General features: G+C 31.6%; 5 protein-coding genes across 6 annotated transcripts; 1 reads left to right on the top strand and 4 right to left on the bottom strand.

Annotated features, from left to right (window-relative positions):
• Positions 1-283: 283 nt before the first annotated feature.
• Positions 284-5,725, bottom strand: ACAT2 (acetyl-CoA C-acetyltranferase 2). Its single transcript, XM_004236602.5, has 14 exons — positions 5,329-5,725; positions 4,528-4,626; positions 4,253-4,426; positions 4,065-4,170; positions 3,337-3,475; positions 3,036-3,113; positions 2,892-2,957; positions 2,169-2,254; positions 1,847-1,946; positions 1,661-1,771; positions 1,546-1,587; positions 1,303-1,389; positions 871-956; positions 284-480 (listed from the first exon to the last, which is right to left on the bottom strand). Exons 1-14 carry the CDS (start codon positions 5,363-5,365, stop codon positions 447-449), a joined length of 1,245 nt encoding a protein of 414 aa, XP_004236650.1. The 5' UTR covers positions 5,366-5,725; the 3' UTR covers positions 284-446.
• Positions 5,726-10,050: 4,325 nt separating this feature from the next.
• LOC101256473 (DNA oxidative demethylase ALKBH2) lies at positions 10,051-14,495 on the bottom strand. 2 transcript variants are annotated; one of them, XR_011220561.1, is made up of 5 exons: positions 14,125-14,495; positions 12,042-12,158; positions 11,764-11,953; positions 11,056-11,460; positions 10,051-10,433 (listed from the first exon to the last, which is right to left on the bottom strand). XR_011220561.1 is itself a non-coding variant. In XM_004236603.5 (4 exons), exons 1-4 carry the CDS (start codon positions 14,380-14,382, stop codon positions 11,264-11,266), a joined length of 762 nt encoding a protein of 253 aa, XP_004236651.1. In that variant the 5' UTR covers positions 14,383-14,495; the 3' UTR covers positions 10,051-11,263. The 2 variants fall into 2 exon arrangements, 1 of the variants encoding a protein (XP_004236651.1); XM_004236603.5 differs by having other exon boundaries at positions 10,051-11,460.
• Positions 10,255-11,004, top strand: LOC101256175 (uncharacterized). Its single transcript, XM_004237072.4, has one exon. It carries the CDS (start codon positions 10,255-10,257, stop codon positions 10,918-10,920), a length of 666 nt encoding a protein of 221 aa, XP_004237120.1. The 3' UTR covers positions 10,921-11,004.
• Positions 14,496-16,997: 2,502 nt separating the features above from the next.
• Positions 16,998-20,057, bottom strand: LOC101256762 (protein C2-DOMAIN ABA-RELATED 11-like). Its single transcript, XM_004236604.5, has 4 exons — positions 19,908-20,057; positions 18,950-19,104; positions 18,344-18,439; positions 16,998-17,502 (listed from the first exon to the last, which is right to left on the bottom strand). Exons 2-4 carry the CDS (start codon positions 19,058-19,060, stop codon positions 17,200-17,202), a joined length of 510 nt encoding a protein of 169 aa, XP_004236652.1. The 5' UTR covers positions 19,061-19,104; positions 19,908-20,057; the 3' UTR covers positions 16,998-17,199.
• A 1,147-nt stretch (positions 20,058-21,204) lies between these two features.
• On the bottom strand, positions 21,205-24,169 carry LOC101256476 (nuclear transcription factor Y subunit B-4-like). Its single transcript, XM_026030456.2, has 2 exons — positions 24,052-24,169; positions 21,205-21,999 (listed from the first exon to the last, which is right to left on the bottom strand). The coding sequence occupies exons 1-2, from the start codon at positions 24,122-24,124 to the stop codon at positions 21,359-21,361; spliced, it is 714 nt and encodes a 237-aa protein (XP_025886241.2). The 5' UTR covers positions 24,125-24,169; the 3' UTR covers positions 21,205-21,358.
• Positions 24,170-25,790: the final 1,621 nt, after the last annotated feature.

The raw sequence follows: 25,790 nt of genomic DNA, 5'->3' as shown, positions 1-25,790 counted from the left end.
ATTATATACGAGCACAGCAAGTATATATAAATTTTGAATTTATACGATTACGAACTAAATTATACAAATTCTGAATGTAGCCTACGTAAATAAGGTTATATGTTAGTGGCGAAAAATAATTTTTCCAATCTAATAACTATGTTAAATAATCAACTAGTATATATTTACTTGGGCGCATAATTTTCCCTTTTATCTCAGACACTATATAAGTAGTGACATAGCGCAAATAACTTTCTATAATAAGCCTTGATTGGTAATGCAGAAAATAAAGTAGAAAACCAGCTATAAGAAGTTGCAATACACTATTATTGTATAAAACTCTTATACTGTCAATGCATATAAGTTCAACCTTTAGAGCGTTGCTAATATAGTTTTCGACAATCAAGTAAAAGATTTAGACGTCTTGCTACTGTTGGTGCGGATAGTGCAAAGAAGTTTTTCCAGCTTCAAAGCGAGGAACGCGCTACCATCCCTACAGGCCTGAACGATGCAAACACAATGTAGTTAGAAATGACACTATTTTGTATCAAATGCAACCTCTGATTGCAGCGAGTCAGTTGCAGTTCAGAGTCTATGAACGTTAAGAGCGACTAGAACCTGAGCTCATTTGAAGTCGGTGATACAACGATGACGTACCCAATGTAATTCTACAAAGCGGGGTCTGAACCCCTATTACCTTAAAGGTAGAGAGGCTGTCACGGATATAATTCACTGATGTTTTAAGGAAATATTGCCAAATTTTCTCAATCATAAGAGATTGAGCTAGCTATCCAAAAGGACGAGAAGCAGAGAAAACAAAGTTGTACGACAAATTTCAAGGGGTTGATGAATAGCGAATAAATCTTGACATTAACAAAAGAAAAGGCTTACATGAACTCTACAACGAGGGCAGATGCTCCTCCTCCCCCGTTACAGACTCCAGCAACACCAAATTTCGCATTCTTTTGCTTCAATACCTGAAGCATAGTTACATTTGTGTGAGACAAATCAAAAGCAGCAACATTCTGCAGATACTAATCAGTTGTCCATTACGAAAACAATCTATCAATATCTATGTATAGAATATGGCCATATCATATCAAATCAATGACTAGCAGAATATGAAAGTCCAAATAAAAGGGCAGTCCGATGCACTAGCTAAGCTCCTGGTATGCACGAGGTCTGTAGAAGGGCTAGATCATAAGGGTTTGTTGTATGCAGCCTTACCCTGCTCAAACCCCTGATCGCATACAACAATTTTACCAGTTATGCCAAGTCTAATAGCTTAACATTAATAATTAGAGGAAGAAGTGGCCAACATACCCCTAAAAGAGTTACCAGAATTCTAGCTCCACTGCACCCTAGAGGATGTCCCAATGACACAGCTCCACCGTGTGCATTTAGTTTTCCCTGTGACCAGAGAACATAAGTACACCGGGATTGAGAAAGAGACGGAGGGGGGGATTGGATGAATTGATTAGATACCAATTTTTTTTAATCAAAACTAAATTTGCCACGATATTTCACTATGTAAGCATCCAATGTGCACAGCAATGGGAGACTAACCGAATTAAGATTGAGCAGTCTTTGGTTGGCCAGAGCCACAACCTGTGAAGAAAACATGATAAATTACGGCCAAACAAAATAAAGTAGAGTCAGAAGACACAGTGCAGATCCTTACAGAGAACGCTTCGTTTATTTCATAATAATCAATTTGAGATGACTCAAGGCCAGAATTCTTAATTGCTTTTGGTATAGCAAGAGCTGGAGCTGTTGGAAATAATTCAGGTGCCTGCCCAATAAATCTTGTTAGACAAGTCCCGGTAAGTTGTAACACTCGAGACAACAAAAGAAAATTCTCTTCTACCTGAGCTGCATCTGCAAATCCTCTGATCCTACCGATTACTTGCAATCCAAGTTCAATCGCCTTTTTTCCACTCACCAGAACTAATGCTGCAGCGCCATCACTAGAGTTACAGCATACAAGAGGTCAAAATAAAGCAAATGAGCCTACTTTCTACATCAAGCAGCGCTAAACACAGAGCAGTGTCATGAAAATACTAAGAACTCTAGGAGCAGGTTCTTATAACTGTCTTATATTTCAAAGACGTTATAATAAATGCGTGAAAAGAAATTAGTCTGCCTAGGCACATGCACGTATGGTAACAGAGAGACAGACGAAAGAATACCTTATTATGGAAGCATTGCCTGCAGTAACAGAACCTCCATTCTCCTTGAAACTTGGTCTAAGCTTTCTTAGTTTGGAGGCATCAAACTAGCAAAACAACAATGAAAAGAGGTTCAAACAGTTGACAGGTAAAATAAGCAACTCAGCAGATCAAGGTATCATTTACATTCAGAACTTGGAAACCAAGGGTGGACAGACAAAACTTTCATCAAGAACGTGTGGAAGAAGACTGGGAAATCAAGTATATGTGCTTGGCAATGGCAGGGGAAAGAAACCACACGTGAAAATTGCCAAGTCTGCTGCCCGAGAGTATAACTGATTGAAATCAAATATAAAAAAATTGACAAAGAAGATTTACAAATGACATTGATAGAAAGCGAACTTGCACATGGAAGCACTATTTGACTACACAAGATAGAATATAATGGAATAGATCGTACAGGGATTTTTGTACAGTTTGTCAAGCAAAAATCCCACGTTACAGGGTGATATAGGTGTAAAGGATACATAAAAAGGTAAAGAAGATCACAAAAAAGTATAGGTGTAAAGGATACATAAAAAGGTAAAGAAGATCACAAAAAAGTATAGGTGTAAAGGATACATAAAAAGGTAAAGAAGATCACAAAAAAGAATGATCTACCAAAAGATGATCTCAACCGGAAACCAAAAAACAAATACATATATCTCAAGTACAATACATGAGTTTGTTAACAATCCGATTCACCTTTATTAAGCCTTCATCTTTATCGACAATACTAGATGGTCTTCCTCTTCCACCAGAAATTTCTACCTGCATGAACATCAAGATTTTAATCAGAACACTCAACCTTTCTAGAGCATCATTTTAAGAAAGAATGTAGAACCGCACTGGTACTATTTCCCAAGCAAATGCACCACTACGTTGTGCAGCAATTCCTCGCTCAAAGCTTTGAATAGCATAAGAATCCTACAGAAAAATGTGAAGACAAATCACTACTAGAAAATACAATAGAAAATCGTGTTGAAAACTAAGTTTATTTTCAAGGCCTTGTTTCCAGAAAACAAAACAGCTCCAAGCTTTACATTAAAACACACAGCTACTTCCCACAGAAGGAGAAGTAAAAAATAGGAAGCAAGAAAACAAAAATGAAGAGATAAATCTCATAACTTCAGGCAGCAGCAGATATTACCTGCTCTTCTCTTGTAATTTTATACTGATCAGCACATAGTTCTGCACAGACGCCCATGCCGAAATCATTATAGACATCCCAGAGTCCATCTTTTAGCATGCCGTCTACAACAGTATCATGCCCTAGACGAGACCCCTTCCTATCAATATAAGTAAAATCATAAATGACTATGGAAAATTATTTTTACTATAAGTTATATTTGACAAATTCTAAGTGCTAGTCATCCTCAAAATAGAGCTTCCCCAAAGCAGACAAAGAAAAAGAAGAAGGAGAAAATCCTTTAAGGGCGTTGTCTTCTGACAATCAGAGAAGTAAAGGTCTTTCAGAGATTATGATTTGCCACTTGTATGATCCATACTAGAAAATCAAAAAACAGCCTAATACACAGATATAATGCAAAAACTTTGAATGCATTGGCATAGTGTCTTCCACCAAAATTGTCAATTTCACTTTGAGGCATTGCAAACTATAATACAAGGAAAATTTCCTGGAGAACAAAAAACTTAATCTTGATTTCTCATTTTCACATAAGGTAGATTGTTTTGTAAGGACAGCTTTGCAGCCACAATAGATTGAGGATTTGAACATTATTGATGGAAGAAAGACAGTTTAACACAAACACTTAATGTGCTTCCGCTCTCTTCTCTTTTTTTTCTTGTTTCTTGGGAATTGGCTTTCCATTTTATTATTGTCCAGATGCATATAATCATTAGAATAAAAAATCAGACCTTGCTTGAGCTAGGTATTTTGGTACATTAGACATGCTTTCCATGCCACCAGTCACAACGATATCATTGGCTCCTGATTGTATAGTCTGGGCTGCAATCATTGTTGCTACAACAAACGTAAACATGTCAGGAAGAAGTGGGCAAAAAACATGATAGAAATAATTGAAACGTATAGATGCAGATCCTACCTTTAAGTCCTGAAGAACACACTTTGTTAATGGTTGTGCAAATCACTGAATAAGGTATCCCAGCTCCTAAGGCAGCCTGTCTAGCTGGGGCTTGACCTAAGTTTGCGCTGAGAACATTTCCAAAGAAGACCTCTTGAACAAGGGATGGATCTACATTTGCTCTCTTAAGGGCAGCTACCGTCATAACATATATATCGGAAGGTTGTCAACATAACAAACTAAAGTAAATGGACATCAGATAACAGATGAATAAGTTAGCTATCTATTACTATCACCTCGGATTGCTGCAGAACCAAGCTCTGTAGCAGACAAAGACGAGAGAGAACCAAGGAAACCACCCATAGGCGTTCGGGCAACACCCACAATGCATACATCTGAAATTTCAAACATTTTGTTATACATATGAAGCAAATCCCAAAACTAATAATATTTGTTTTAAAAGTCATATCTTTACAGCACTCAAGGTGTAGCCTAGTAGTCAACGAAATGGATTGAGGATCATGAAACAGTAGGTGATCTATTCTCAACTGTTCAACTTTGGTGGATAGAGTTAATCAATAATTATATGAGGCAAATCCCAAAACTAAGAATATTAGATGTTAAAAATCAGATCTTTACGGCACTTAAAGGTGTGGCCTAGTAGTCAATTGAGAATCATGAGTTCTCAAGTCCAAGGCAAAAACACTACGCGATTTATTCTCAACTGTTATAAAAAAATCTATCTTTACTATCATATTGTTTAGTACACCACCAATACCACTAAATTATCGAATTAAGCATGTCTAGACAAATAACACAACAATCACAGCTTACATATAAGTATTCAGAATTCTAACCAAACAAACACTAATAGCACAAAACTACTCCCTTTAATCCCAATTCAGATGACCTAACTCACTAAACAAAATCTTACTAGCTCAGTTAGTTAACTAGGTGAACTTTCACTTCCACCTTTTGGTGATAGTTTGATTCCTCAACTTGTAAACCCCTTCCCCTACCCCCAAAACCAAAACTCATCAACTATGAATTTTATGAAAACCCCATGAGAGAAAAATGAAAAAAAAAGAAAGAACTACCTTGAGGTTTGATGGAATCTTGAACCATTTTTGCCATTAGATTTCTCCCAAAATGATCAATCAAGAACCAAAAATTAATTTGGACCTAATTTAACTTATTTTGAAACATAACAAAGTAACAACAGAAGAAATAGCTCCGATCAATAACAAATTTTTTAAGGGATTGAAGTTTTACAGTAAACAAGATTTTCACAAAAAGTTTGATTCTTTTGGAAAATTCAAATCAATTTTTTTCTTTTGCGGAGATTTTGGATTTTGTATTTATAGAGCTGCGTAGAACTACGTGCCAATATTATCTTATATGGAAAAATGAATTCTTTTTTTTATTTTATAAATAAAACATAAATTTTTTTTTAAAAAAAAATTGTATAGAATTGCAAAATGATATCTCGAAATTAAATTTTGAATATCTCCTTCCTAAAATATATATCACGTTTCCTAACAAATTTGTTTTAAAAGGAATATTTCTTTTAAAATCAGAAACGATTAGTTTTGTGATCATTACTTAAAGTTTTTTATTTTAATTTCTAAACGTATTTTAGTTATATACTCTTCTTATTTTTTACTTTTTAACAATATTCTGATTTTACATTTTTCATCTGAAGTGTTTAAGAAAAGAAAAAAAAGCTTAAATGTGTCATTAAACTTTGAGAAAATACTTCATATATGTCATTTGTGTAAAGTTTAGTTCATCTACGTCATTTTCATTTGAGAATAAGGCTAATTCATATCATTATGTGTTAATTGAAAACAGAATTGATTTTGCAAATTTATTTTTACGCATTTTAATTATGATTTGGGTACGTCATTATTTAAATCATTTCTTTTAAAGAAAGAAAAGGTTCAAATATGTTATCAAATTTTAAGAAAAGATTCATCTATGTCATTTTAGTTAATAAATAATACTTCATAATATATTTTTTTCAAATGAAAATAGCATAACTAAGTCAAATATTTTAACGAATAACATATTTGATTCTTTTCTCTTAAGAAAATAAGATTACGAGATATTTTGACATATGATATAAATATTCAATTCAAGTTGATAAAATTTTGAAAAATATCTTTTTAATTAAATCAAAATAAATTAGATAAAGTAATATTTAGATTCAATATCACCTATTATTAGGATCTTGATTTTTGTGTAAGAGTATGCTAAACGTGTTTAATTGAGTGAAAAATTTAGAATCAATTTTTTGTTGTGCAAAATTAAATAGGAAATCTTTGTAGATGGTATTCTTTTACTAAATGGATATGGGATATCATTTCCTTCTAAATTTCGAATCAATTTGACTAATTATTTTTGGATTTATCCTTAATAAATATAATAAGTCTCATACCCACGTAAATATTGTGAAATACCTAAATTTCCAAATTATTATAAGATAGTTAAGATACAAATATTTCAAAAAAATTTATTCCTTTTTAAAATTCCAAACTCATTATATAATAGAAATATATCGATTCGTTATATTGTAACGTCATAAAAGTGCTACATAAATTTCACATGGTACATAATTGCCCCTATGAAGGACTTGTATAGGCAGAAGGTTAGTCCTCAGTGGAGGATTCATATGTGTTGTTAAATTATACTCACTTTTTTAAATGTATCAATAATTCATATGTAGATAAATTATAATTAACTTTTTGAGTGCATCAATAACTCGTATTTTACTTTATATGATATTTTACAATATTTTTTATACAAATAAAAATATGACTATATTTATTGTCCGTATATATTTGAATTTTTTCGTCTTCTTATAATCTTCCAGAGATCACCTCAATCTTCTTGCTATTGACTATTGAAACTATTCTAATAGTAATTGGGCTGGTGATCATGAATTATTATTTGGGCTCTGCCCATTTTATTAATAAGTCAAAACATAATAATAAGTAATAAAATTAACACTCTAATTTACACCTTTATTTTCTAGTAGTTGGCATATCTATTTTTGTTGTTCTTTTTCCTCTCTCCTTGTAATTTGTCAACAAAAAAAATTACATATTTTTCAATTCTCTCTTTCTTCCATTTTTTTTCTCCCTATTTCAAGTTTAGAATTTCTATATTCTTCTTCAAAATATTTCCATTAAAAATCAATCACAATGATAACTCTTCACTGTAAATAACTCAAATCATACTAATTTTATTTATATTGATTGTCTGAGTTTTTTTTAAAAAGTTGAGATTTTCTACATTCTTTATCTTGTAGTTGGATGCAAGATTTTTTTTTTTACAAATTGCAGTATTTGTATTCTTTTGCCACGTTTTCGTCCCCCAAAAATTTCAATGTGTTGTAATTCCTTGAATTGAGTTTTTCTTTTTCAATTTCTAATAAATAATTAATTAATATATTTATAACAATTTTTTAAAATTTTAAACTTTATTGATTGAATTTGATAATGAATATTTATTGTCTCCAACGAATGTATCTAAATTTGTCAATAAATACAAACAGTCACATTTATTAATGAATTTCGTTGATTGCATTTCCAAATAGTAATGCAAGCAATTGCATACCTATGTAAAATTATAATTATACTAATACAAGCAAATGTTTATCAATTTATAAAAGAATATGGACGAATGTATTCAATAAAAATGTATACTGTATAAATTTGAAGATATTAATGCAAATAAACGTATACCAATTTATTATGATTATGAACAAATGTCAATATAAATGTAAAATTAGAAAGATATTAATGCAAACAAATGTACAGCAATTTATAAATGAATATGGACGAATATATCCAATATAAATGTAAATCTATGTAAAATTTGAAAGATATTAGTGCAAGAAATATAAATGTACACCAATTTATTATGAATATGAACAAATGTATCCAATACAAACGTATATCAATCTACTAGATAAATATTGATTAATGAATACAAATGTATCCAAATTTGTTAAGTGAATGTGAATTGAGCTCAAAAGACAAAATAATTGACAGGTTATGCACTCATAGGAATATACCTTTTAAATAAGAAAAATCATAATCAAAATATTATTTGTTAGGGTTTTTATAAAAATAATTCTAAATAATATTTTGTTAGTTTTAAGTGGAAATAGTTGGATTTAGAATAGAGATGATATTAATTTTCTTTTATTATTTTAAAAAATACAAAAATAATTTGAAAGAAGAGAATTTTGAATAATCTTTTGCTAGTAGTTTTAAGGAGAAATAGTAGGAAATTAGAAGAGAGATGAAATAATTATCTTTTCCAATTGTATGTAACACTTGTTTATCTGTTTCAATTCCATGGTGTAATTACATAGTTTTATTTGGTTGAACAGGTAATTACTTAATCAACAGGTCATTGGTGTAATTGGCAAGGGAAATTACACTCTACAATTCAAATCAAAGACTGTGAATTGTTGGTAATTTAGATGGTATAACTGCATTACTTTTTTTTATTTCTTTTATTTTATTTTTTTACTTCTATTGTTTTAAGTTATATTTTTATTTTTATTATTATAAAAGTTTATTTTATATTATTATATTTCATTTTCTTGTTCTCAACCTTGCTTTACATGAATTTCTGTAATTTTTTTATACTATCTATTTCTTTACATCATGCTTAGTTTCTAATAGGATAATTTTATTAGTATTCTAATTTTTGAATTAGAGTAGAATTTATTGTTAAGTAAGATTATAGACTTACGTTTTATTCAAAAAAATAAAAATTATATTTATGTATGCTATGTTAGAATTTGCTATGAGAGTATCATGTTAAATTTTTTTGTTTTGAATTTATACATTATATTTTCAATTTAATTAGTTTTAGTAGTATTGAATTCACATTGCACGTCATTTATTAATTGGACTTGGTAAATTATCTTTTTTTCAAACATTCAATAATTTATGACATTTTATTCATCATTTTTTAATTGAATTTTAATTCACATTGCATCCACGTGACATTTAACAACTTCCGTTAATAAGAAGGATACTTTTGACCCAATAGTTTGACGGAAATATTAGTTTTAAGCAGAATAAAGTTTAAGGGTAAATGCGAGCTATTTCGAATAGTTAAGGATATTTTGACCATTTTCAGTTTAGTTTATGTGGCACCAAAATTCTATTGACATGCAATGTGACATTCATGTGATATCCACATGGCAGTTAACAACTTCTGTTAATAAGAATGACATTTTTTATCCAATAGTTTAACGAAAATGATAGTTTTAAGTCAAAGTACAGTTTAAAAATGAATGTAATCTATTTCGAGTAGTTTAAGGATATTTTTAATCCATTTTTGTAGAAGAAAATACGTAGACAAATATTTTTTTTATGGATTCCACGGCAACTCGATTCCACAAGTTATAACTGCACGTTTTTGCTTTTTTTTATTTTTCTAAATAATCATGTAGAACAAAATATGTAAACCACGATAGTCACCATTTCATGGAAGTTGATTCCAAAAGCAACAACACGTTTTTGCTTATTTTGTAAAATATAAAATTGATAATTGAAAAAAAGAAGTCATATTAACCGTAGGTGACTCCTCAATTGATAATTAAAAATATAAAATATTTGATTTGAAAAATTCAAATTAAAAACTACTCCTCCTTCCATTCATGTTGTGATTTTCAGAAGTTAATTTATCTAATTTTCAATATTAAATTAAATTATATTAATTCAATATTTTAAACAAAAAAAAATCAAATAATCAAAAACTACACGAAAAATACGCAATTCTTTACCTATTCAATATAATGAAAAAAAATCATAAAATATTAGATAAAAATGAAGGGGAGAGTAGTATAGAATTCCTAAACTTATTAGGAATCGAAATAACAAGGTAGTTGGAGTCATTATAGGGTTTTAAGAAAAATAAATTCGAAACCTATAAATAGAACAAGTCTGTTTATGAATCCTCCTAATAATAAATAAATATTTAGAAATTAGGGTTCTACCATGGATATTGAAGTTGATCATTATAATGCTTTGGATTTACCCTCCGGTAAGGAAGGGGCAAAGCTTTCTGAAATCGATATATCGAAAGCTTATCGAAAGAAAGCATTAGAATTGCATCCAGACAAGAGACTCCATGATCCAATTAACGCTCACTTAAGTTTTCAAAAACTCAAGGCTTCCTATGACATTCTCAAAGATCACAAAAAGAGGAAGTTATTTGATGAGATGATCCAACTACAACAGCAGCAGCAACAACAACAACAAGATTCGAAGCGTAGAAAGACTATGCCAGTCCCAGAACATATATTTGTACCAGATATCAATTTGGCTCGATTAGAAGAAGAGGAACGAACTGCTATAAAACTTCTAGGTGAAATTGCTAGGATTCGTGAACTATTGCTTTCGAAGAAAGTGTCATCAGATATGTGTGTTGACAAGGAAAAAGTGCTTAAGGTATCATGGAGTAAAAGCAGTGAAGATTATACTTGCCAAAAATTGAAAGAGTTATTTAGTAATTTTGGCAAAGTTGAACATGTAATCATGAGTTCGAGTTCTAAGAAGATACGCTATGCTCTTGTGGAAATGTTATCTATAGACGATGCAGCTAAAGCCGTCGCTTCTTGTGTCTTGCCTGGTCTCTTAATTGTGCCTCTTGAGGTACGCTAGCTTATAATTAGATATTGTGTTTATTTGTTGAGGTTTTTGATACTTATTGGGTTGGTTTAAATAAATGTTGAATCTTTATAAGTAGTTATTAATTTTCAGAAACGTACCTTCATAGTTCATAGGATAGAAACGTACCTTCACAGTGCATTATCTGAGCATGAGTAAATTGCTGCATCAAACACATTCCTCATTAGTATAAGAAAAAACCAATATCTAGTACTAGTAATTTTCATCAAGCACAGGCTCAAAATCGCATTCCTTTTGTTGCTAACTGCACTGCATAAGATTTCCAACCCCCAGGTATAAACAATGAAAGAGATGCATTGATAGTGTCATTGATTGTTCAAAGAACAAGTCTGAAGGTGAGATTAATGCGTAATGAATCTGCCTTTACACGTTTAGGCACTGAATGAAGCCAATCCCGTTGAGTATAACCTCTCATTACCAGCAATGAACCATGTTTTAGGACAAACGAGTGTTTGTCTGGAAAGGCATCCTTCTTCAATCGCTTTCTGGGAGATTCACCACTGGTGTTTTTACCTTGTGCAATGAATAACAAACAGAAGAGGAAGTGATAAATACGACTTTCATGGGATCAACATTGTCGTTTGCAAAACGTAAGAGTTGATTTCTTAGATAGTCGCTCAACCAATAGTTAGTCATTATCTTCGGAAGTCACATTTTTTGTTGAAAGAAAATGGAGACAAGAAAAATGTGACTCATAACTATTAGTTGACTGATCTGAGAAATCGAACCTCAATATGTAACTGAACGGAAGGTCTGCTATACTCACACCTCATTTGACAAATAAAAGGATATTACATAATCAATATCAAGATGTACCTCGGGATGTTTTATCTGGCTTCTTTTTCAGCAAGAATTCACGTTCACATCCGAAGGAAAGAGAAGCAATTTCTGGAGTTGGTCCATAAAGTTTCTCATCATCAGCATGCCAACCTACATAGTCATCGCCTCCCTTGTACCTATTCAGTAATAAGCTGTTGAAACGACTTCCTGGAAAAGCTTTATGGACCTAAAGTGCAACACTGATGGTATAAGAAAGACAACTAGCTTGATCACTGGGAACTAGAACTTCAGAAGTTGAAGCAGAGCAAGCTTACAGCATCGAGAATATCCTTAAGCGGAGGAAATTCATCCCAAGAATATGCATGAGGCTGGTATCCACTGTAAACTAGTTGTGGTAATCCTTCACTTGCCACGTAACAAGTGTCTCTTGGCTGTGTAAATATTACGAACATTGTCAATGTGTTTTTCCTCATAGGAACATGTGGTCTCAGATTTTTATGACATGTAACATTTAACATTTATATTAGAAAAAGGGAAACTAACACACTAAGAGAGAGAGAGAGTAAAGCAACAGCATTTCAACTTGGATGATCATCATTCAAGTGCCAGACAAACAAAGCTAAGAAATAACACACCAAAGGGAGTAAAGGAACAACATAATCACTTTTAAGGTAAATGGTCCGTCATGACCACAAACTAACCTATTCACATACTAAAAGAAAACTCAACAACATTTTGAACTTGAATAGTTGGTCATCGGCAGAAGAACAAAACTGCCCTTAAAATCCTAACAATACAGACTCAGAATTTGAACACCATCTTTGTCCATGGGCTTTCTCATTACTCAAAAACAAGTCAGTAAAGCGATCCAATATAAGAGGATAAAAATAGCATCCAGCTTCAGCGTTCAAACTTTAAGGTTGTGTGTGTTGCTTTCCACTCAGTTGAAGCTTCTAAGTTTGGAAGAGAAAAAAACATTAATTCCATCTCCGAGGGAAAAAACCTTTTCTTTATAACGAAATTACTATGGTTTTGCCACAACCACAGCCCAACAATTTCTTGGGAGAATAAACTACATGGGAGCAAATGATTAGTAAATTCTTCTGTTGCTCTTTCTAGTAACTATAGGTTTGAATTATCACCTTGTTCCATTCCAAACCCTCTCGTTCAGGTGGCATTGGAGAATCTATGTAATGGTAGTTCGTGAAATTCAGCTAAACTATATCAATCTATCACCTATATTTGCACAGTGGAATTTGAAAACTATCAATCTCAATCAAATCCTCAACCCAAATGCAACATAGTTGATTTTCTAACGTAATTATCCAAGAAATCCTACAATATGCATAGCAGTAAGCATAACAGTGCAGAGATCACATCCGGAGAACAGATTGAACCACATGCACTTGTCAACTTCCCTAAGATTCACCCCCTGTTCTAAAAAATCAAAGTGGAAACATTTTATTTAACATGGGACTAGCCCCTCAAAAAAAAAAAAAAAAGTACGTCACATAAGACTACATCAAAGCTTACGATTATAGTCAGACAAGGAAATATAAAGCAGCCTATCTAAAACTTAAAAGTATGCAAGAAAGCGGAGCCGGGATTTCCACTAATAGAATTCAAAACATAAATAAGTAAGCACAAAAAGAAGTTAAGACCTACTATTTACAACAACAACATACCCAATGTAATCCCACAAGTAGAGTTTAGAGAAAGTAGAGTGTGCGCGGTTTTACCCCTGCCTTGTGAGGTATAGAACTTATTTTCAATAGACCCTTGGCTCAATTATAGCATATTTAATCAGGTATGCAAATAATGAAGAAAAGAGCAGTAGCAACAAATATGATAACCAAAGATAAGGAAACAACAAGTAATACTAAAATCGAAGAGTAAGATGATAAGAAGTAATAATAACAATAACTAGACTACGCTCGACTAATCTACTCCAATCCTCGACCTCCATAAACCTCCTATCTAGCCTCATGTACTCGGTAAGTTGCTGCTATGTCTTATGTAATCACCTCTCTTCTATACTTTTTCAACCTACCTCTTCCTTTCCTTAGCTATACTATCGTCAACCTTTCACACCTTGGGCCTCCTAGCTCCATGGAAGAAATCTATCTACTAAGCTTCCGCCCAAATCTTCGACTTACATAACCTACTATCTCGCGTCATGTCCTTGATAAATTGCAGTGTTTCATCTCCTATCTAATCACCTCTCCCCTATATATTTTCGACCTACCTCTACCTCTCCTCAGCACTACTAAATCATAAAGCATGAGAGTTTAGTCTCCATTTTGCCTCTTAAAACATTACAGTTTACACTAAACGAGTCACATACAGAAATACAAATAGAGTGAAATTGAAGGAGAAAGGCAGAAGAAAAATGAGCACCTGGACACAAGATCGACCGAAGACGCGAATCGTTGGACGATTCCATGGTATATTTTTGTTAAGGTATTCTAAAAAATCCCATGACTGATCGTAATTTAGGAACCTAGGCATGTATATTACTTCGCTTCCATTTCCTAATTCAACTACTCTTTTTGTTCTAGAATCGCTAATTTCCGCCGGAGCTTCACTCTGCTCCGCCTCAAGGCGGTGACAGTCGCCGGTCTCCTCCTTCAGGTTCAGTTTCGTCACCGTGGCCATTAGCGTAGGAAGAGATTCGAAATGCTTTGGGGCATAGAAGAAGATGGCGGCAAATTCGACCCGACTCGGTCCGATTGTCTGTGGCAAATGATTTACATCTCAAAATCATGTAATATACATAGAATATACACTAAATTACATTATGATATATTCAGAAAATATAGTTTATACATTATAATATATTTTAAAAAATAGTTTATTTATTCATGAGCTATACATTACATTGACTCTACATTATGATACATTCAAAAAGTCGAATTCGAATGTAGAAGTTAATTTATCCAATCAAGTACATTATGACCGGACTCGGTTCGATTGTCTCTGGCGAATGATTTACATCTCAAAATCATCGGAAAAGGGCCTAAAATACCCTTGAACTATTAAAAATAGTACAAATTACCCTCCATCAATCTATTAGTCCTAAAATACCCTTGCTGTCTACCTTTAGGTCCTATATTACCCTTTATTTTTAACGGTCACTTTTTAAATCCAATTAATAAATTAATTAATGACGTGACAATTTTCTATTGGCCAGATTTTAAATAACTTAAATTAATTTAAAAACCCACCCATTCCCAAATTAGACCCGCCCCAAATTCAATTAACCCATCAACTTCTAGAACTCTTGCTAATTCTTCAGCCGCTAACAAACATCCTCAATCAGATCGTATCATGTTAAAGGAAAAACAGAACTGCATTTTCTGATGCTAGGATTCTATTGGTAGTCATAAGCCGAAGCTTAGCATATAGTTTTCGTGCAAAGCTGGGATTGCTTCTCTAGCTTAAGATATCATTTCCGGGGCTTAAAATTGTGTCTCCAACCTCTTTTATGCATATTGAATAATTTGAAATCAATCTTACCTGAGAGTTCGGTCATCTCAGAGATTATTTTCATCACTCTGATAAGTCATCACAAGATTTTTCTGTAACAGTTCAACGGGTTGAGTCTTAACTTTTCCCAACTTGCAGAAATGGTTAGAGAGCTTAACCGAAGCGGAATTACAAGTATTGCTTGAGCAGGTTGAAGAAGAGAAGACCCGCCTGACTAGTGGTGAAGAGGTCAAATAGATATTGTTTTCCTTGTGGCTACGCATCACATTTTTGCTGGGACAAAGAAGTTGATGGGTTAATTGAATTTGGGGCGGGTCTAATTTGGGAATGGGTGGGTTTTTAAATTAATTTAGGTTATTTAAAATCTGGCCAATAGAAAATTGCCACATCATTAATTAATTTATTAATTGGATTTAAAAAGTGATCGTTAAAAATAAAGGGTAATATAGGACCTAAAGGTAGACAACAAGGGTATTTTAGGACTAATAGGTGGATGGAGGGTAATTTTGTACCATTTTTAATAGTTCAAGGGCTTATAAATGAGCTATTGTCTATATATTATAGGGAAAAGGCTCAAATATGTCATTGAACTTAAAAAAAAAAAACTCATTTATGTCATCCGTTAAAAGTTTGACTCATTTATGTCATTACCGTTAAAAAAAATCTCATTCATGCCATTATTTTTTAACAATAATTTTGCAAAATCATTTTTGATACATGACCAATTATAATTTGGCCACGTCATCAATTTTTTAATTAAAAAAATATTTCAATTTTTATTCAGAATTTTGATTTTTTTTTTAAAAAAATTGATGACATGATCAATTATAATTCGACCACATTATCAATTTATTTAATTAAAAAAATCAAAAAAAATAATTTAATTTTTTTCTTCAGAATTATGATTTTTTTTTAATTAAAAAAATTGATGACATGGCCGAATTATAATTGGCCACGTGTCAAAAATAATTTTGTAAAACATTTGTTAAAAGATAATGGCATAAATGAGCCTTTTCTTTAACGATAATGGTATAAATGAGCCAAATTTTTAACTGATAGCATAAATGAGCCTTTTCTGAAAATTCAATGACATATTCGAGCCTTTTCATAAACTCAAAAAGTTATATATAAGTTAACTATACACGAAATATACTAATCCCATCAACTCAAAAAATCCTCTAAGCATTCCTAAGTTTAAGATGTGAGATACTCTCGATATTTCAAATATTTATATAATTTGTTCAAAATAATTCATGTTGATATTTCAAATATTTATATAATTTGTTTGAAACGATTTACGGTTGTATAAATTTTAAAGAAAAAGGAAAAGCAACTAAGAAAAAGAAGGGAGCAAGGAGGAGGAGGAGGGAGGACAAAGAAGAAAAAAGAGGGGTCAATAATCAACTCAAATTTAAGAGCATATATGATTTTATGGGCTAATTTTGTCATATTTAGTCATGAATATTTGAAAAGTTCATCAAGTCAACTTTGAATTTGACAATTTACTTTAGCACTTTAAATACACGATGTTTATTTACTCCCTAAAAAACTTCTAAATGAACTAAATATATATTTGGTGGCAGGTATTGCAATTTGCATGTTGATAATACCTTAACATGAACACATGGAAAATTTAGATGAGTGTGAAGGGAAGTGGAAAAATGAAGATGTCGAGAAGAAGGGTTGCTCAAATTGTAAGCACTCTACACTTCAATCTGAAGGTTGTTAGTTCGAGTCACCAAGTGAAACAAAATAGATGAAACGTAAAAAAAAAAATGAAAAAGAAGGGAAATGAAGATGTGTATCAGATATTAAACTTATAAAAACAGATACTACAAAAATCCCCCTTCCACTTCTTAAATCACTCCAATCTGACTTATGCACATACTTGATCAAAATCTACAAATATCATCTCCCCCCCCCCCCCCCTACAACAAGACGTATATAGCTCAAACGAGACCTGCATCGATGTCAGTGATAACCACTCTACGTGGAGGCCGGAACAACGCAGGAAAGATCACTCAGTTTGATCTTCAACTCTATGTCCCCAGACTCCACATCACAAAGCCTTAACCAAACATCTTGTACAACTTCACCATTCACCCAACTAATGCTGCTATCGATTGCTAGGCAGTTGTCTTTATTCGGGATAACCTTCCTTAATGTTGTCCCCTCAGAAGCAACCCCGAGAATAGTTCTCAATCTAGCAGCTGCAACCAAAGGCTGAAGACTGAGATGAGCATTTCCCATTTCGTCGTCTGCTTTGAAATGGTCTTTATCAAACACTTCCTGTTATAATTGTTTGTCAATGACATGGAGTGAATTTCACAGAAATTATTCAAAATAAATGTTACTCTAGATACAACGATTTAGCTTCATTTCAGCAAAATGGCAACTTTAAATAGCCTTAAATATCACTCCTTTCAATATGTAATACAATATGTATATCGTCTTCAGATTGTTCCTCTTTTTCTTTTTCTCTATGTCGATTGCATAAGATTAAAGAGTTGGCGTTGACGACATTCTGATTTTCTTCCTTGACGTTTGACTTCAAATTTTTAACTTGTGGTGTTTCCCACAAGACACGAATGGGGTAAAAGTATTATCTATAGAAGCTTCATAATTTCTTTTCTTCATTTCTTGAGTCTACGTATACTCATGCCTTTAAAGATTCTGTTTTCTTAGGTGAAAGTTTCGTCATTTCTGTTTTCTAATAAACTATTTCAGGTCACGGGTTCGAGCAGTGGAAACAACCTCTTGCAGAAATGCAAGGTTAGGCTAGTTACAATGGACCCTTGTGGTGGAGCTTAGTCAACCGGGGGATATATTTTTTTCCCTAATAAACTATTTCACTATCTATTTTCCTGTTTTGTCTAATGCAACTCGTTCAGATACGGGAGATATAGCTGTTTAGCAAGCAAGGGTGCTAGAACTCCAGAGCACCTTTTATTTGCTGTTCAAGTTCAAACATATCAAATACATGCAGCGTAACAATTATACAGAGGAACAACACCAGCAAAAGTTCATAGTAATGTCACGTCATCTAACAAAAGTCGAGTCATTAAATTGGAATGCAGAGGAGAAACATGAGAGATGATGAAACAAAAGTTTAGAGGTAAAGGGCAAATACCAATTTGAGAACCTCAGCCGGCTCAGAGATAGTGAAACAGAATTCTTCATTCCAAACAGGATTAAGGCAGCTATTTATGACTTTGGTTTTGGCAGTCTGGTATAACAATAAAACGTAATATCAAGATGTCAGCTCGCGAAAAGCAATTTCAAAACTCTCAAGCAAAGTGAAAGGTAAAACCACAAATCGCAACAAAAAGTCTGAGGTGACACGCAACATAAAAGATGCTATTAGTATAATCTTTTCCGAACAATTTACTAATAATTCCAAATACACAGTTGTAAGCGAAAGAGAAACACCCTATTTCCAGCTCCACCCATAAGCCAGGCAAACAACTAGCAAGAAAAGATCAATTTATCTGTGACCTCAACAACAACAACATACCCAGTGAATCCCAAAAGTGGAGTGTACGCAGCCTTACCCCTACTTGTTGTTTGATTTGAGAATCACATTTCATTATAACTATTGTTAACTAGGATTCAGAGTATGCATTTGAAACCGTACTTGTAAAAGCCCTCAACTTTCAAAGAATAAAGATGATCAGAGTCACACGAAATGACAGATAATATCTTAAGGAAGGAACAGAAGGGGGAAACACAAAGCTACCTGATTACCAAGCTTGAGAACGACATAAGGATCACTTGTCTTGAAGTCTCGAATCACCAAACGTCTTCCTTTTATAACAGTCACTTTGATCTGTCCTAATTTGTCTCCCATTATCCACTATAGCAATGTAACTAACTCCGAAAACAGTACCAAAACTGCATCTCACAAGTACTTACCCTTGTTAAAAACAAGAACCAAAACATATTCGAGGATATAGAAAAGAACAAGAACTTGGTTTGAAGAGGGGTGTAGGGGGCACGTTCTGTTATAATCTATGTTGTTCAGACCATCCAGAAATGTTGTCGTACACCTGTTGGATCCTCCAAAAACGCCACATATGCAATATTATTTTTGAAGATTAATACAGTTATACAGCTGCAACAAGTCACATAAGCCTAGTAATTTAGTTAGACACACCAACTTCAATAGCAATATCCTATTAAATACGCCTTCTGTACCAATTAATGTGACACCCATTCCTTTTTAGTCTGTCCAAAAAGAATGTCACGTTTCTATAATTAGAAAACAACTTAACTTTAAAAATCACACTTTACCTCTGATGAACTGATTTATAACTACAAAAGTGTTCCAGACAAGAAATTTCAGAAGTATCGGTTTCTTTTTAAACTTCGTGTCAAATCAAATGTTACTAAAACTCAGACAGCTACAACAACATATAACATAATTCCTTACAATTCAGCTCAACTAAAGAGAAATTCACTAGCAGTGTCTAACTAAAATAGTAAGTAGAAACCTTCAAAAAGCAGCAAAACAGAATAAAAATTGAATCTTTAATGCAAATGAAGCAACCCCTGATGACTAAAATATCCAAAAATCACTAAAACATCAGAAAATCAGAAAAAGAACATATTTTTAATCAAATCAAGAAAACCCCAAATATTACCAGAAATCTAAAAAAAAAAACAGGAAAAAGATAAAGAAGACATTTTTAACTCACTTGAATCAAACCCAAATGTGTTAAATTCCAAAAATGCAAAAGACTATCTTGCTCTGATCTCTGTTTAGGTTTTTCCCAAGAGGCCAACAAAGTACAGTGCAAAATGGAGCTCAAGTATGAGTGGATTGTGTGGTGTCTTTATATGTATATAATAGTTTATATATTATAGTTCCTTATATATATTAATAAAACGTGTATACTTTGTTTTTATTTGTCTCTCACTTGTTATTTAATATGTATATTAGAATCTCATTAAATTGAATTTATATCGCATGAGACTATGAAATATTTATTGTATTGAAGTTTTGATTAATTTTAGATTTACATCACATAAGATTAATTTAGAGGACAAAAACTCTCGATTAATTTGAATTCACGTCAGATAAAGCCAATTTAAGAAAGAATCCCAACATTGAAGCGTCAACTAATTCATGTATGCAAAGAATCCCAACATTGAAGCGTCAACTAATTCATGTATGCATTGCGTAAAACCTCTTTATTTAAAAGCTTCCTAGAATCTGAACAAATCTCTAATTAAAAATGAAGTCATCTTATTCCACCATAGCATAACATTAGTTAATAGTAATACTTTTTAAGATACATATAATGTGAAGATGATTTTTGCGTCATGAATTGATTTACTTGAATTTAATATTAATTTAAATATATATGTAAAATGTTATTAATTTAGTTTATAATAAATACTAAATGTGAACTCATATTTTTAAAAGTATAGTCAGCTTAGTGCTGAAAATTTAAAACGTTGATTAATTTGATTCAATTGCCTAATTATGTTTTCCTTTCTTTTTTTTTTCTTTTCATACTCTTCTATATTATTTTAATTAAAAATCGTGTTAGCCGTTTAGTTTGAACACTATATAATATTGGCAACATCCCCACATTAGTGTGAACACATTTTGGACCCTAGTCATCACAACACTTTTTTCCTTTTGACCAAATTTAACTACATAATTAGTATGAATTTTTAAAAAATATCTCATAAATTATAATTAAAAATAAATTATATGTATTCAAAATAGAGATACTTAATGCACATACACGAAAATAACAAATCATTAAAAAGTAGAAATAAGATTCGTAACAAAGCATATTATATAGAGGGAGACTAAAAATGTCAAAGGATAAAATAAACATTGCATTAAACGAGAAGATTGGAGAAGTTAGATATCTTCTTTTTTTTTCTTCTTTTTCGAAAATTATTTTTATTTGAAATATTCCGACAATCAAACACCTAAAAAATGTTTTGAAAAGACACCATAACTATTTATAATTGTGACTAAGAAATAAACAGAATATATTGGAAATCACCTTAAAATAGAAAACGGAGCAATTTCAAATAGTACAATAGTTCATACAAAGATAAATTAAAAACATAAATTAAAAGAAACTAGTACAAGTTTTTTTTCTTTCCCTAGAACTCTTAAATCTTACTACTTATTATGCTCCCCAAATGATTCAACATTATTATTTGCCTCATCAAGATTAGCCTGAGAATTTGTAGCAACATTGTCATTAGTCATGTGTGCATAAGTATAGTAACCATGATGATGATGAGTCATTGTGAAATTAGGTGGCAAGGGATAATTAACATGTGTCATGTTGTTACCAATGCTAGTTGAAGCCGCGGGGTCAACCATAGCACCCCGCGACTTCATCAGCATGAGTGGCTCCCCTCTGAGGGAGCCACGGTCACCGCCATCGCACTCCCGATAACGGTGCAGGTGCATAGTCAGGGGTTCGATGTAGTCATCGAACCCTAGCTTGCTCATGGCCCAGAGCACGTCCTCGGCCGTGATAGTCTTGCGTTGCTCGCGCTGGCACCGGTCGTTGGCTTCACCCGTAACGAAGCTGATGAACTCGGACACGCATTCTTGGATGGTCTCTTTCGCGTCGTCTGATATCTTGGCATGTGGAGGTAGGGTTTTTCGCATGATTCGGATCACGTTTGCTATTGGCATGAATCGGTCCTGCTCACGGACGGTGCATTCAGAATCGTCTGGGACTGAGGCGTTGTTGTTATCGTTTAGGTGGTTGGTTGTGGGAATGGCTTGGTTGAGTGTGGCAATGCCATCTAGAAGACAAATGAAAACATTAGACAATTATGACACAAGACTAAGCATTAAAGTGAATTAAATAATTTAAGAATAATTAGATATACCGTACGAAATTCATCTCTAATAAAGTCAACATGTCATCTAAGGGGTGTAAATAAATCCTTTACTACAATGTCGCATATAATTTAAATTCATAATATAAATTTAATTTTTCACGAGATACACTTTATTTTATATTTTTGGTGTATATATACATCCTTTGATTCATATTATTTGATGTTTCTTTTACCTTTGACGCACCTTTTAATAAATTACTTACTCTTAACAACTAAAAAGAATTTTAACTAATTAATTACTCATACTTAAATTTACATCTTTCTAAGATGATATAAGTATAAAGAGTAGAGAAATTCGATGTTCACATATATCATATACCTTTTAAAGAAACAGTAAAAATACCTATTTTTATATCTTTATAGGAAAATAACTAAAACTAACACCTTCTCGATTATGTCAAACATTGTATAATTTGAACCAAAAAAAGAGAGTAAAAAAAGACCAAATAATATAGACCTATGGAAGTATATAACTAATTAATTTCAACTAATGTTAATTAAGTGTATTAGTTGGTTAATTAGTAGTACACTTGGGAGTTTGAAGGGAAGGTCCAGAAGCAGCCGTAAAATTAGGTATATGTCTGAATCGTAAAAGCAATCACTAATCCTTATAATAAAACAGATTATCTACGTTATCCTTTTTAAAATCTTATCATTATCTAAACCCTATATAACACGAGATATATATTTCATGCATTGATTTTTTTAAATTTTTTGTACACTTAGGAAGTAACCAGCAAATAAGATTCTAGGTTATATTTTATAGTGCACACATAAAGACAGCAACTCACAAGAGTCCAGATGAAAGGCCTAGACAATTTCTGTTATAAAAACTCCAATTTTTTAAAAAAGCTACGAGACAAAATCATATAGTTAAAATTGACCCAAAAAATAATAAAAAAAATTTCATTAGTTAGTGATTTCAAAATATATCTTTTTCTTCATTTCTTCGCGCGATATTCAATATTTACACTAAAACTCTTATATTCGTAAAAACAAGTATTTATTGAATTATTATTTTTTAAAAAAAGGTTTAAACTCGAGATTATCAAATAAAAAATGTTATTCGATCTCACGATAGCTTTTAATGGAAAGATATTTTCTACTCTCCTAGTCCTTTTTTTGAAGGAATATTAATCCACTTACAAATTGTGTTGATTCATTATTGTTTAGAATATAAGTTACACATAATAATAGACAGTATTGTTTATAACCAAAACGATAATCTAGAAAAATAAAATACCTAGAGATATAATCCAATAGGTTAAATTACATTGGTAGGAAAAAATTACATGACAAATGGTTACAACTTATACCCTTTTCTCATTTTCATGTTTTTCCTTTTTCAGGTTTAATTGGTCAAAATATTTCGAAACTTTTTTATCTAAAACTTTTTAATTTCTCAAAATTAGAAAAATAAACTTTTCCAGTGAGCTTGTGCAAAAATAAATTTCATAACTAACATTTAAATCAATTAACCAACTACACCCTAACAAATTTTTCTATTTTCTACCACAAAACATTAAAAAAAACAATTGTGATGTGGAGCATTTTCTCTCCAATTCTTTTTCTCACAATTTTTATATATAAATAATTAAAGAGAAGCATGATAGAGTGCCATATGTAAACATAGGGTAGAGAACAAATATGTATACAGTTGGGGGGGTCTGGAATTTACATGCATATATTCACTTGTTTTTTTATTTTATCTTTTTCTTCAAATTTCAAGCAAAACAATTTTATATATATATATATATATATATTACATACTTTAACATGATATTAGAATAATCAAATCGACTACATAAGAAGCGTATGTGTTGAGACATTATTAAAGAGGAAAAAAGTACTTTAGGTAACAAGTTTATCTTTTAGATAAAATAACAATACATCTCAAATATCATGAAAAAAAAGACAGTGTAATACTTTTTTAAACGAAATGATCACACTTACCAGCGGAAGTTGTTTGTGGGAACCTACGGTAGCCATGAAAACCTCCACTACCATTGCCTCCTCCAAGATCCATTGCTTTCTTCACTAAGAAATTATAAGAGAGAAGAATGCTAGCCTGTATGTTGGAAAGTGAATAAGCAAAGAGATGGTCATTTATATAGAAGATACAATTAGGGATTGTTTGGTGATGAAATAGATAAAGTCATTTTATGAATTGAGAAATACGATATTTTTTTAGTTTTTATATTAATTGACTCATATCGACCTAATACACTTCTTAAGAGGACTTTTATGTGTTGTTGGAACTCTAATTCTGACTACTATTATGTTGTTTTATTTAATACTAAGCTCTCTTGATTTTCCATTTCTAAATTTGACAAATACTAAAATATCTCCTTTTAGGTTAAGTAATATGAAATGAAAATAAAAGTATTATAGAATTACTTTCCGTTTATTTTTAATTGTCACAATTTTCTTCTTTTAGAGTCAAACTATAATAAGTTTGATTAATATTTTATGATGTATTTTTTTTTATCATATTAATATATAAAAGATTGCAATTTATAATACTTTTCGTATAGTTTTTCAATATTTAATTTTTTATTTAAAATATTGAATTAAAGTAATCTACTTTAACTTTGAAAATCAGTCAAACTGACTTTCGGAAAAGCAAGACAACTAAAAGTGGACAGAAGAAATACTTATCATTAGTATAAATAATGTGATAAATAATACTCCCTCCCTAAGAAACTAAGGAAGCTTATATTTTTACGCTATTATAAATAGGAACAGAGAAAATATCAAAATTAATATAAAAAATATTATTCCTTATCTCTAGTAACAATCGGAAAAAGTAGGGAAAAAAAATTGTAACCGCGTGGCAAAGGGGCGTGGTGAACAAGAAGAGGTAATACGTTGGTAAGAAAATAGAGTTCATCAGTTGGGTAATTATGTGCAGCATTGACCGGCACACCATGCAATAACAAATTGACTAATTTTACTTTATATTATAGGATCTCTTCGTTTCAAATTAATTGTTTTATTTTGATTTGATACAGAAATTAAAAGAAAAATTAAAAAAATTATTTTCTTAAAATATGTCCAATGTATTAAAATAACTTTTAAATTTATAATTTTAAATATTACATATGTAAAAAATAATTGAAATCAATAAACCAGAAGCGAAAAGAGAGATTTTTTTTAAAAACCAATATGGAGGGAGTAACTTTTTTCTTTCCCAATCCAATTGAAACTAAATGTTGGCTACTAACTCAATCCTCCATTATGTTTCATGTAACCAAATTAGGGACGGATGTACGATTCGACATAATTCAATAATTTTTATAAAAATTTTAAAAAGAGGATATAGATTTACGTTTTATTTTTTATCTAAAGTCATCTTTATAGTAGACGTTTAGGCATGGCTCTTATCGTATTTATTAATAATACATAGCAAAATATGTGAGCGATATTGCGAGAAGGATGAATAACCAAACCTCATAGAAATGTGGTTGACTATGTAAACAATGAATATAATATTAATATTATATTCAGTATACTTTTATCGATCTTGAAATTATTTTCGAAAAATACTTGAGAAAGAGAAATAAAAGAAGTCAAAGTAGAATATTGTAGTTACTACTTTTTTTTTTCCAATTAATTCAATTGACATTGAATGGTTAAATTCAAAATATCCTCGATTATTGTGACCAAAGTAGTAGTAATAAGTAAGTGACAAA

Source organism: Solanum lycopersicum, chromosome 4 (genome assembly GCF_036512215.1).
Source record: "Solanum lycopersicum chromosome 4, SLM_r2.1".
NCBI classification, from domain to species: Eukaryota; Viridiplantae; Streptophyta; class Magnoliopsida; order Solanales; family Solanaceae; genus Solanum; species Solanum lycopersicum.
The sequence above is the reverse complement of the archived record's forward strand: the minus strand, read 5'-3'. Positions and strand labels throughout refer to the sequence as shown.

What these genes read in the sequence shown, in the direction of transcription:
- ACAT2 (XM_004236602.5), bottom strand. Translation starts at nt 5,365, where the DNA reads ATGGCAAAAATGGTTCAAGATTCCATCAAACCTCAAG. An exon ending in AGATTCCATCAAACCTCAAG is followed by an intron (nt 4,627 to 5,328) that starts GTAGTTCTTTCT and finishes TTGAAATTTCAG; the next exon opens with ATGTATGCATTGTGGGTGTT. An exon ending in AAATAAACGAAGCGTTCTCT is followed by an intron (nt 1,588 to 1,660) that starts GTAAGGATCTGC and finishes TTTTCTTCACAG; the next exon opens with GTTGTGGCTCTGGCCAACCA.
- LOC101256476 (XM_026030456.2), bottom strand. Translation starts at nt 24,124, where the DNA reads ATGGATCTTGGAGGAGGCAATGGTAGTGGAGGTTTTCATGGCTACCGT. An exon ending in CCCACAAACAACTTCCGCTG is followed by an intron (nt 22,000 to 24,051) that starts GTAAGTGTGATC and finishes TTTGTCTTCTAG; the next exon opens with ATGGCATTGCCACACTCAAC.
- LOC101256473 (XM_004236603.5), bottom strand. Translation starts at nt 14,382, where the DNA reads ATGGCCACGGTGACGAAACTGAACCTGAAGGAGGAGACCGGCGACTGT. An exon ending in TCGGTCGATCTTGTGTCCAG is followed by an intron (nt 12,159 to 14,124) that starts GTGCTCATTTTT and finishes ATATTTACACAG; the next exon opens with CCAAGAGACACTTGTTACGT. An exon ending in GCCAGATAAAACATCCCGAG is followed by an intron (nt 11,461 to 11,763) that starts GTACATCTTGAT and finishes TCATTGCACAAG; the next exon opens with GTAAAAACACCAGTGGTGAA.
- LOC101256762 (XM_004236604.5), bottom strand. Translation starts at nt 19,060, where the DNA reads ATGGGAGACAAATTAGGACAGATCAAAGTGACTGTTATAAAAGGAAGA. An exon ending in TTCTCAAGCTTGGTAATCAG is followed by an intron (nt 18,440 to 18,949) that starts GTAGCTTTGTGT and finishes TTGTTATACCAG; the next exon opens with ACTGCCAAAACCAAAGTCAT. An exon ending in CGGCTGAGGTTCTCAAATTG is followed by an intron (nt 17,503 to 18,343) that starts GTATTTGCCCTT and finishes CAATTATAACAG; the next exon opens with GAAGTGTTTGATAAAGACCA.
- LOC101256175 (XM_004237072.4), top strand. Translation starts at nt 10,255, where the DNA reads ATGGATATTGAAGTTGATCATTATAATGCTTTGGATTTACCCTCCGGT.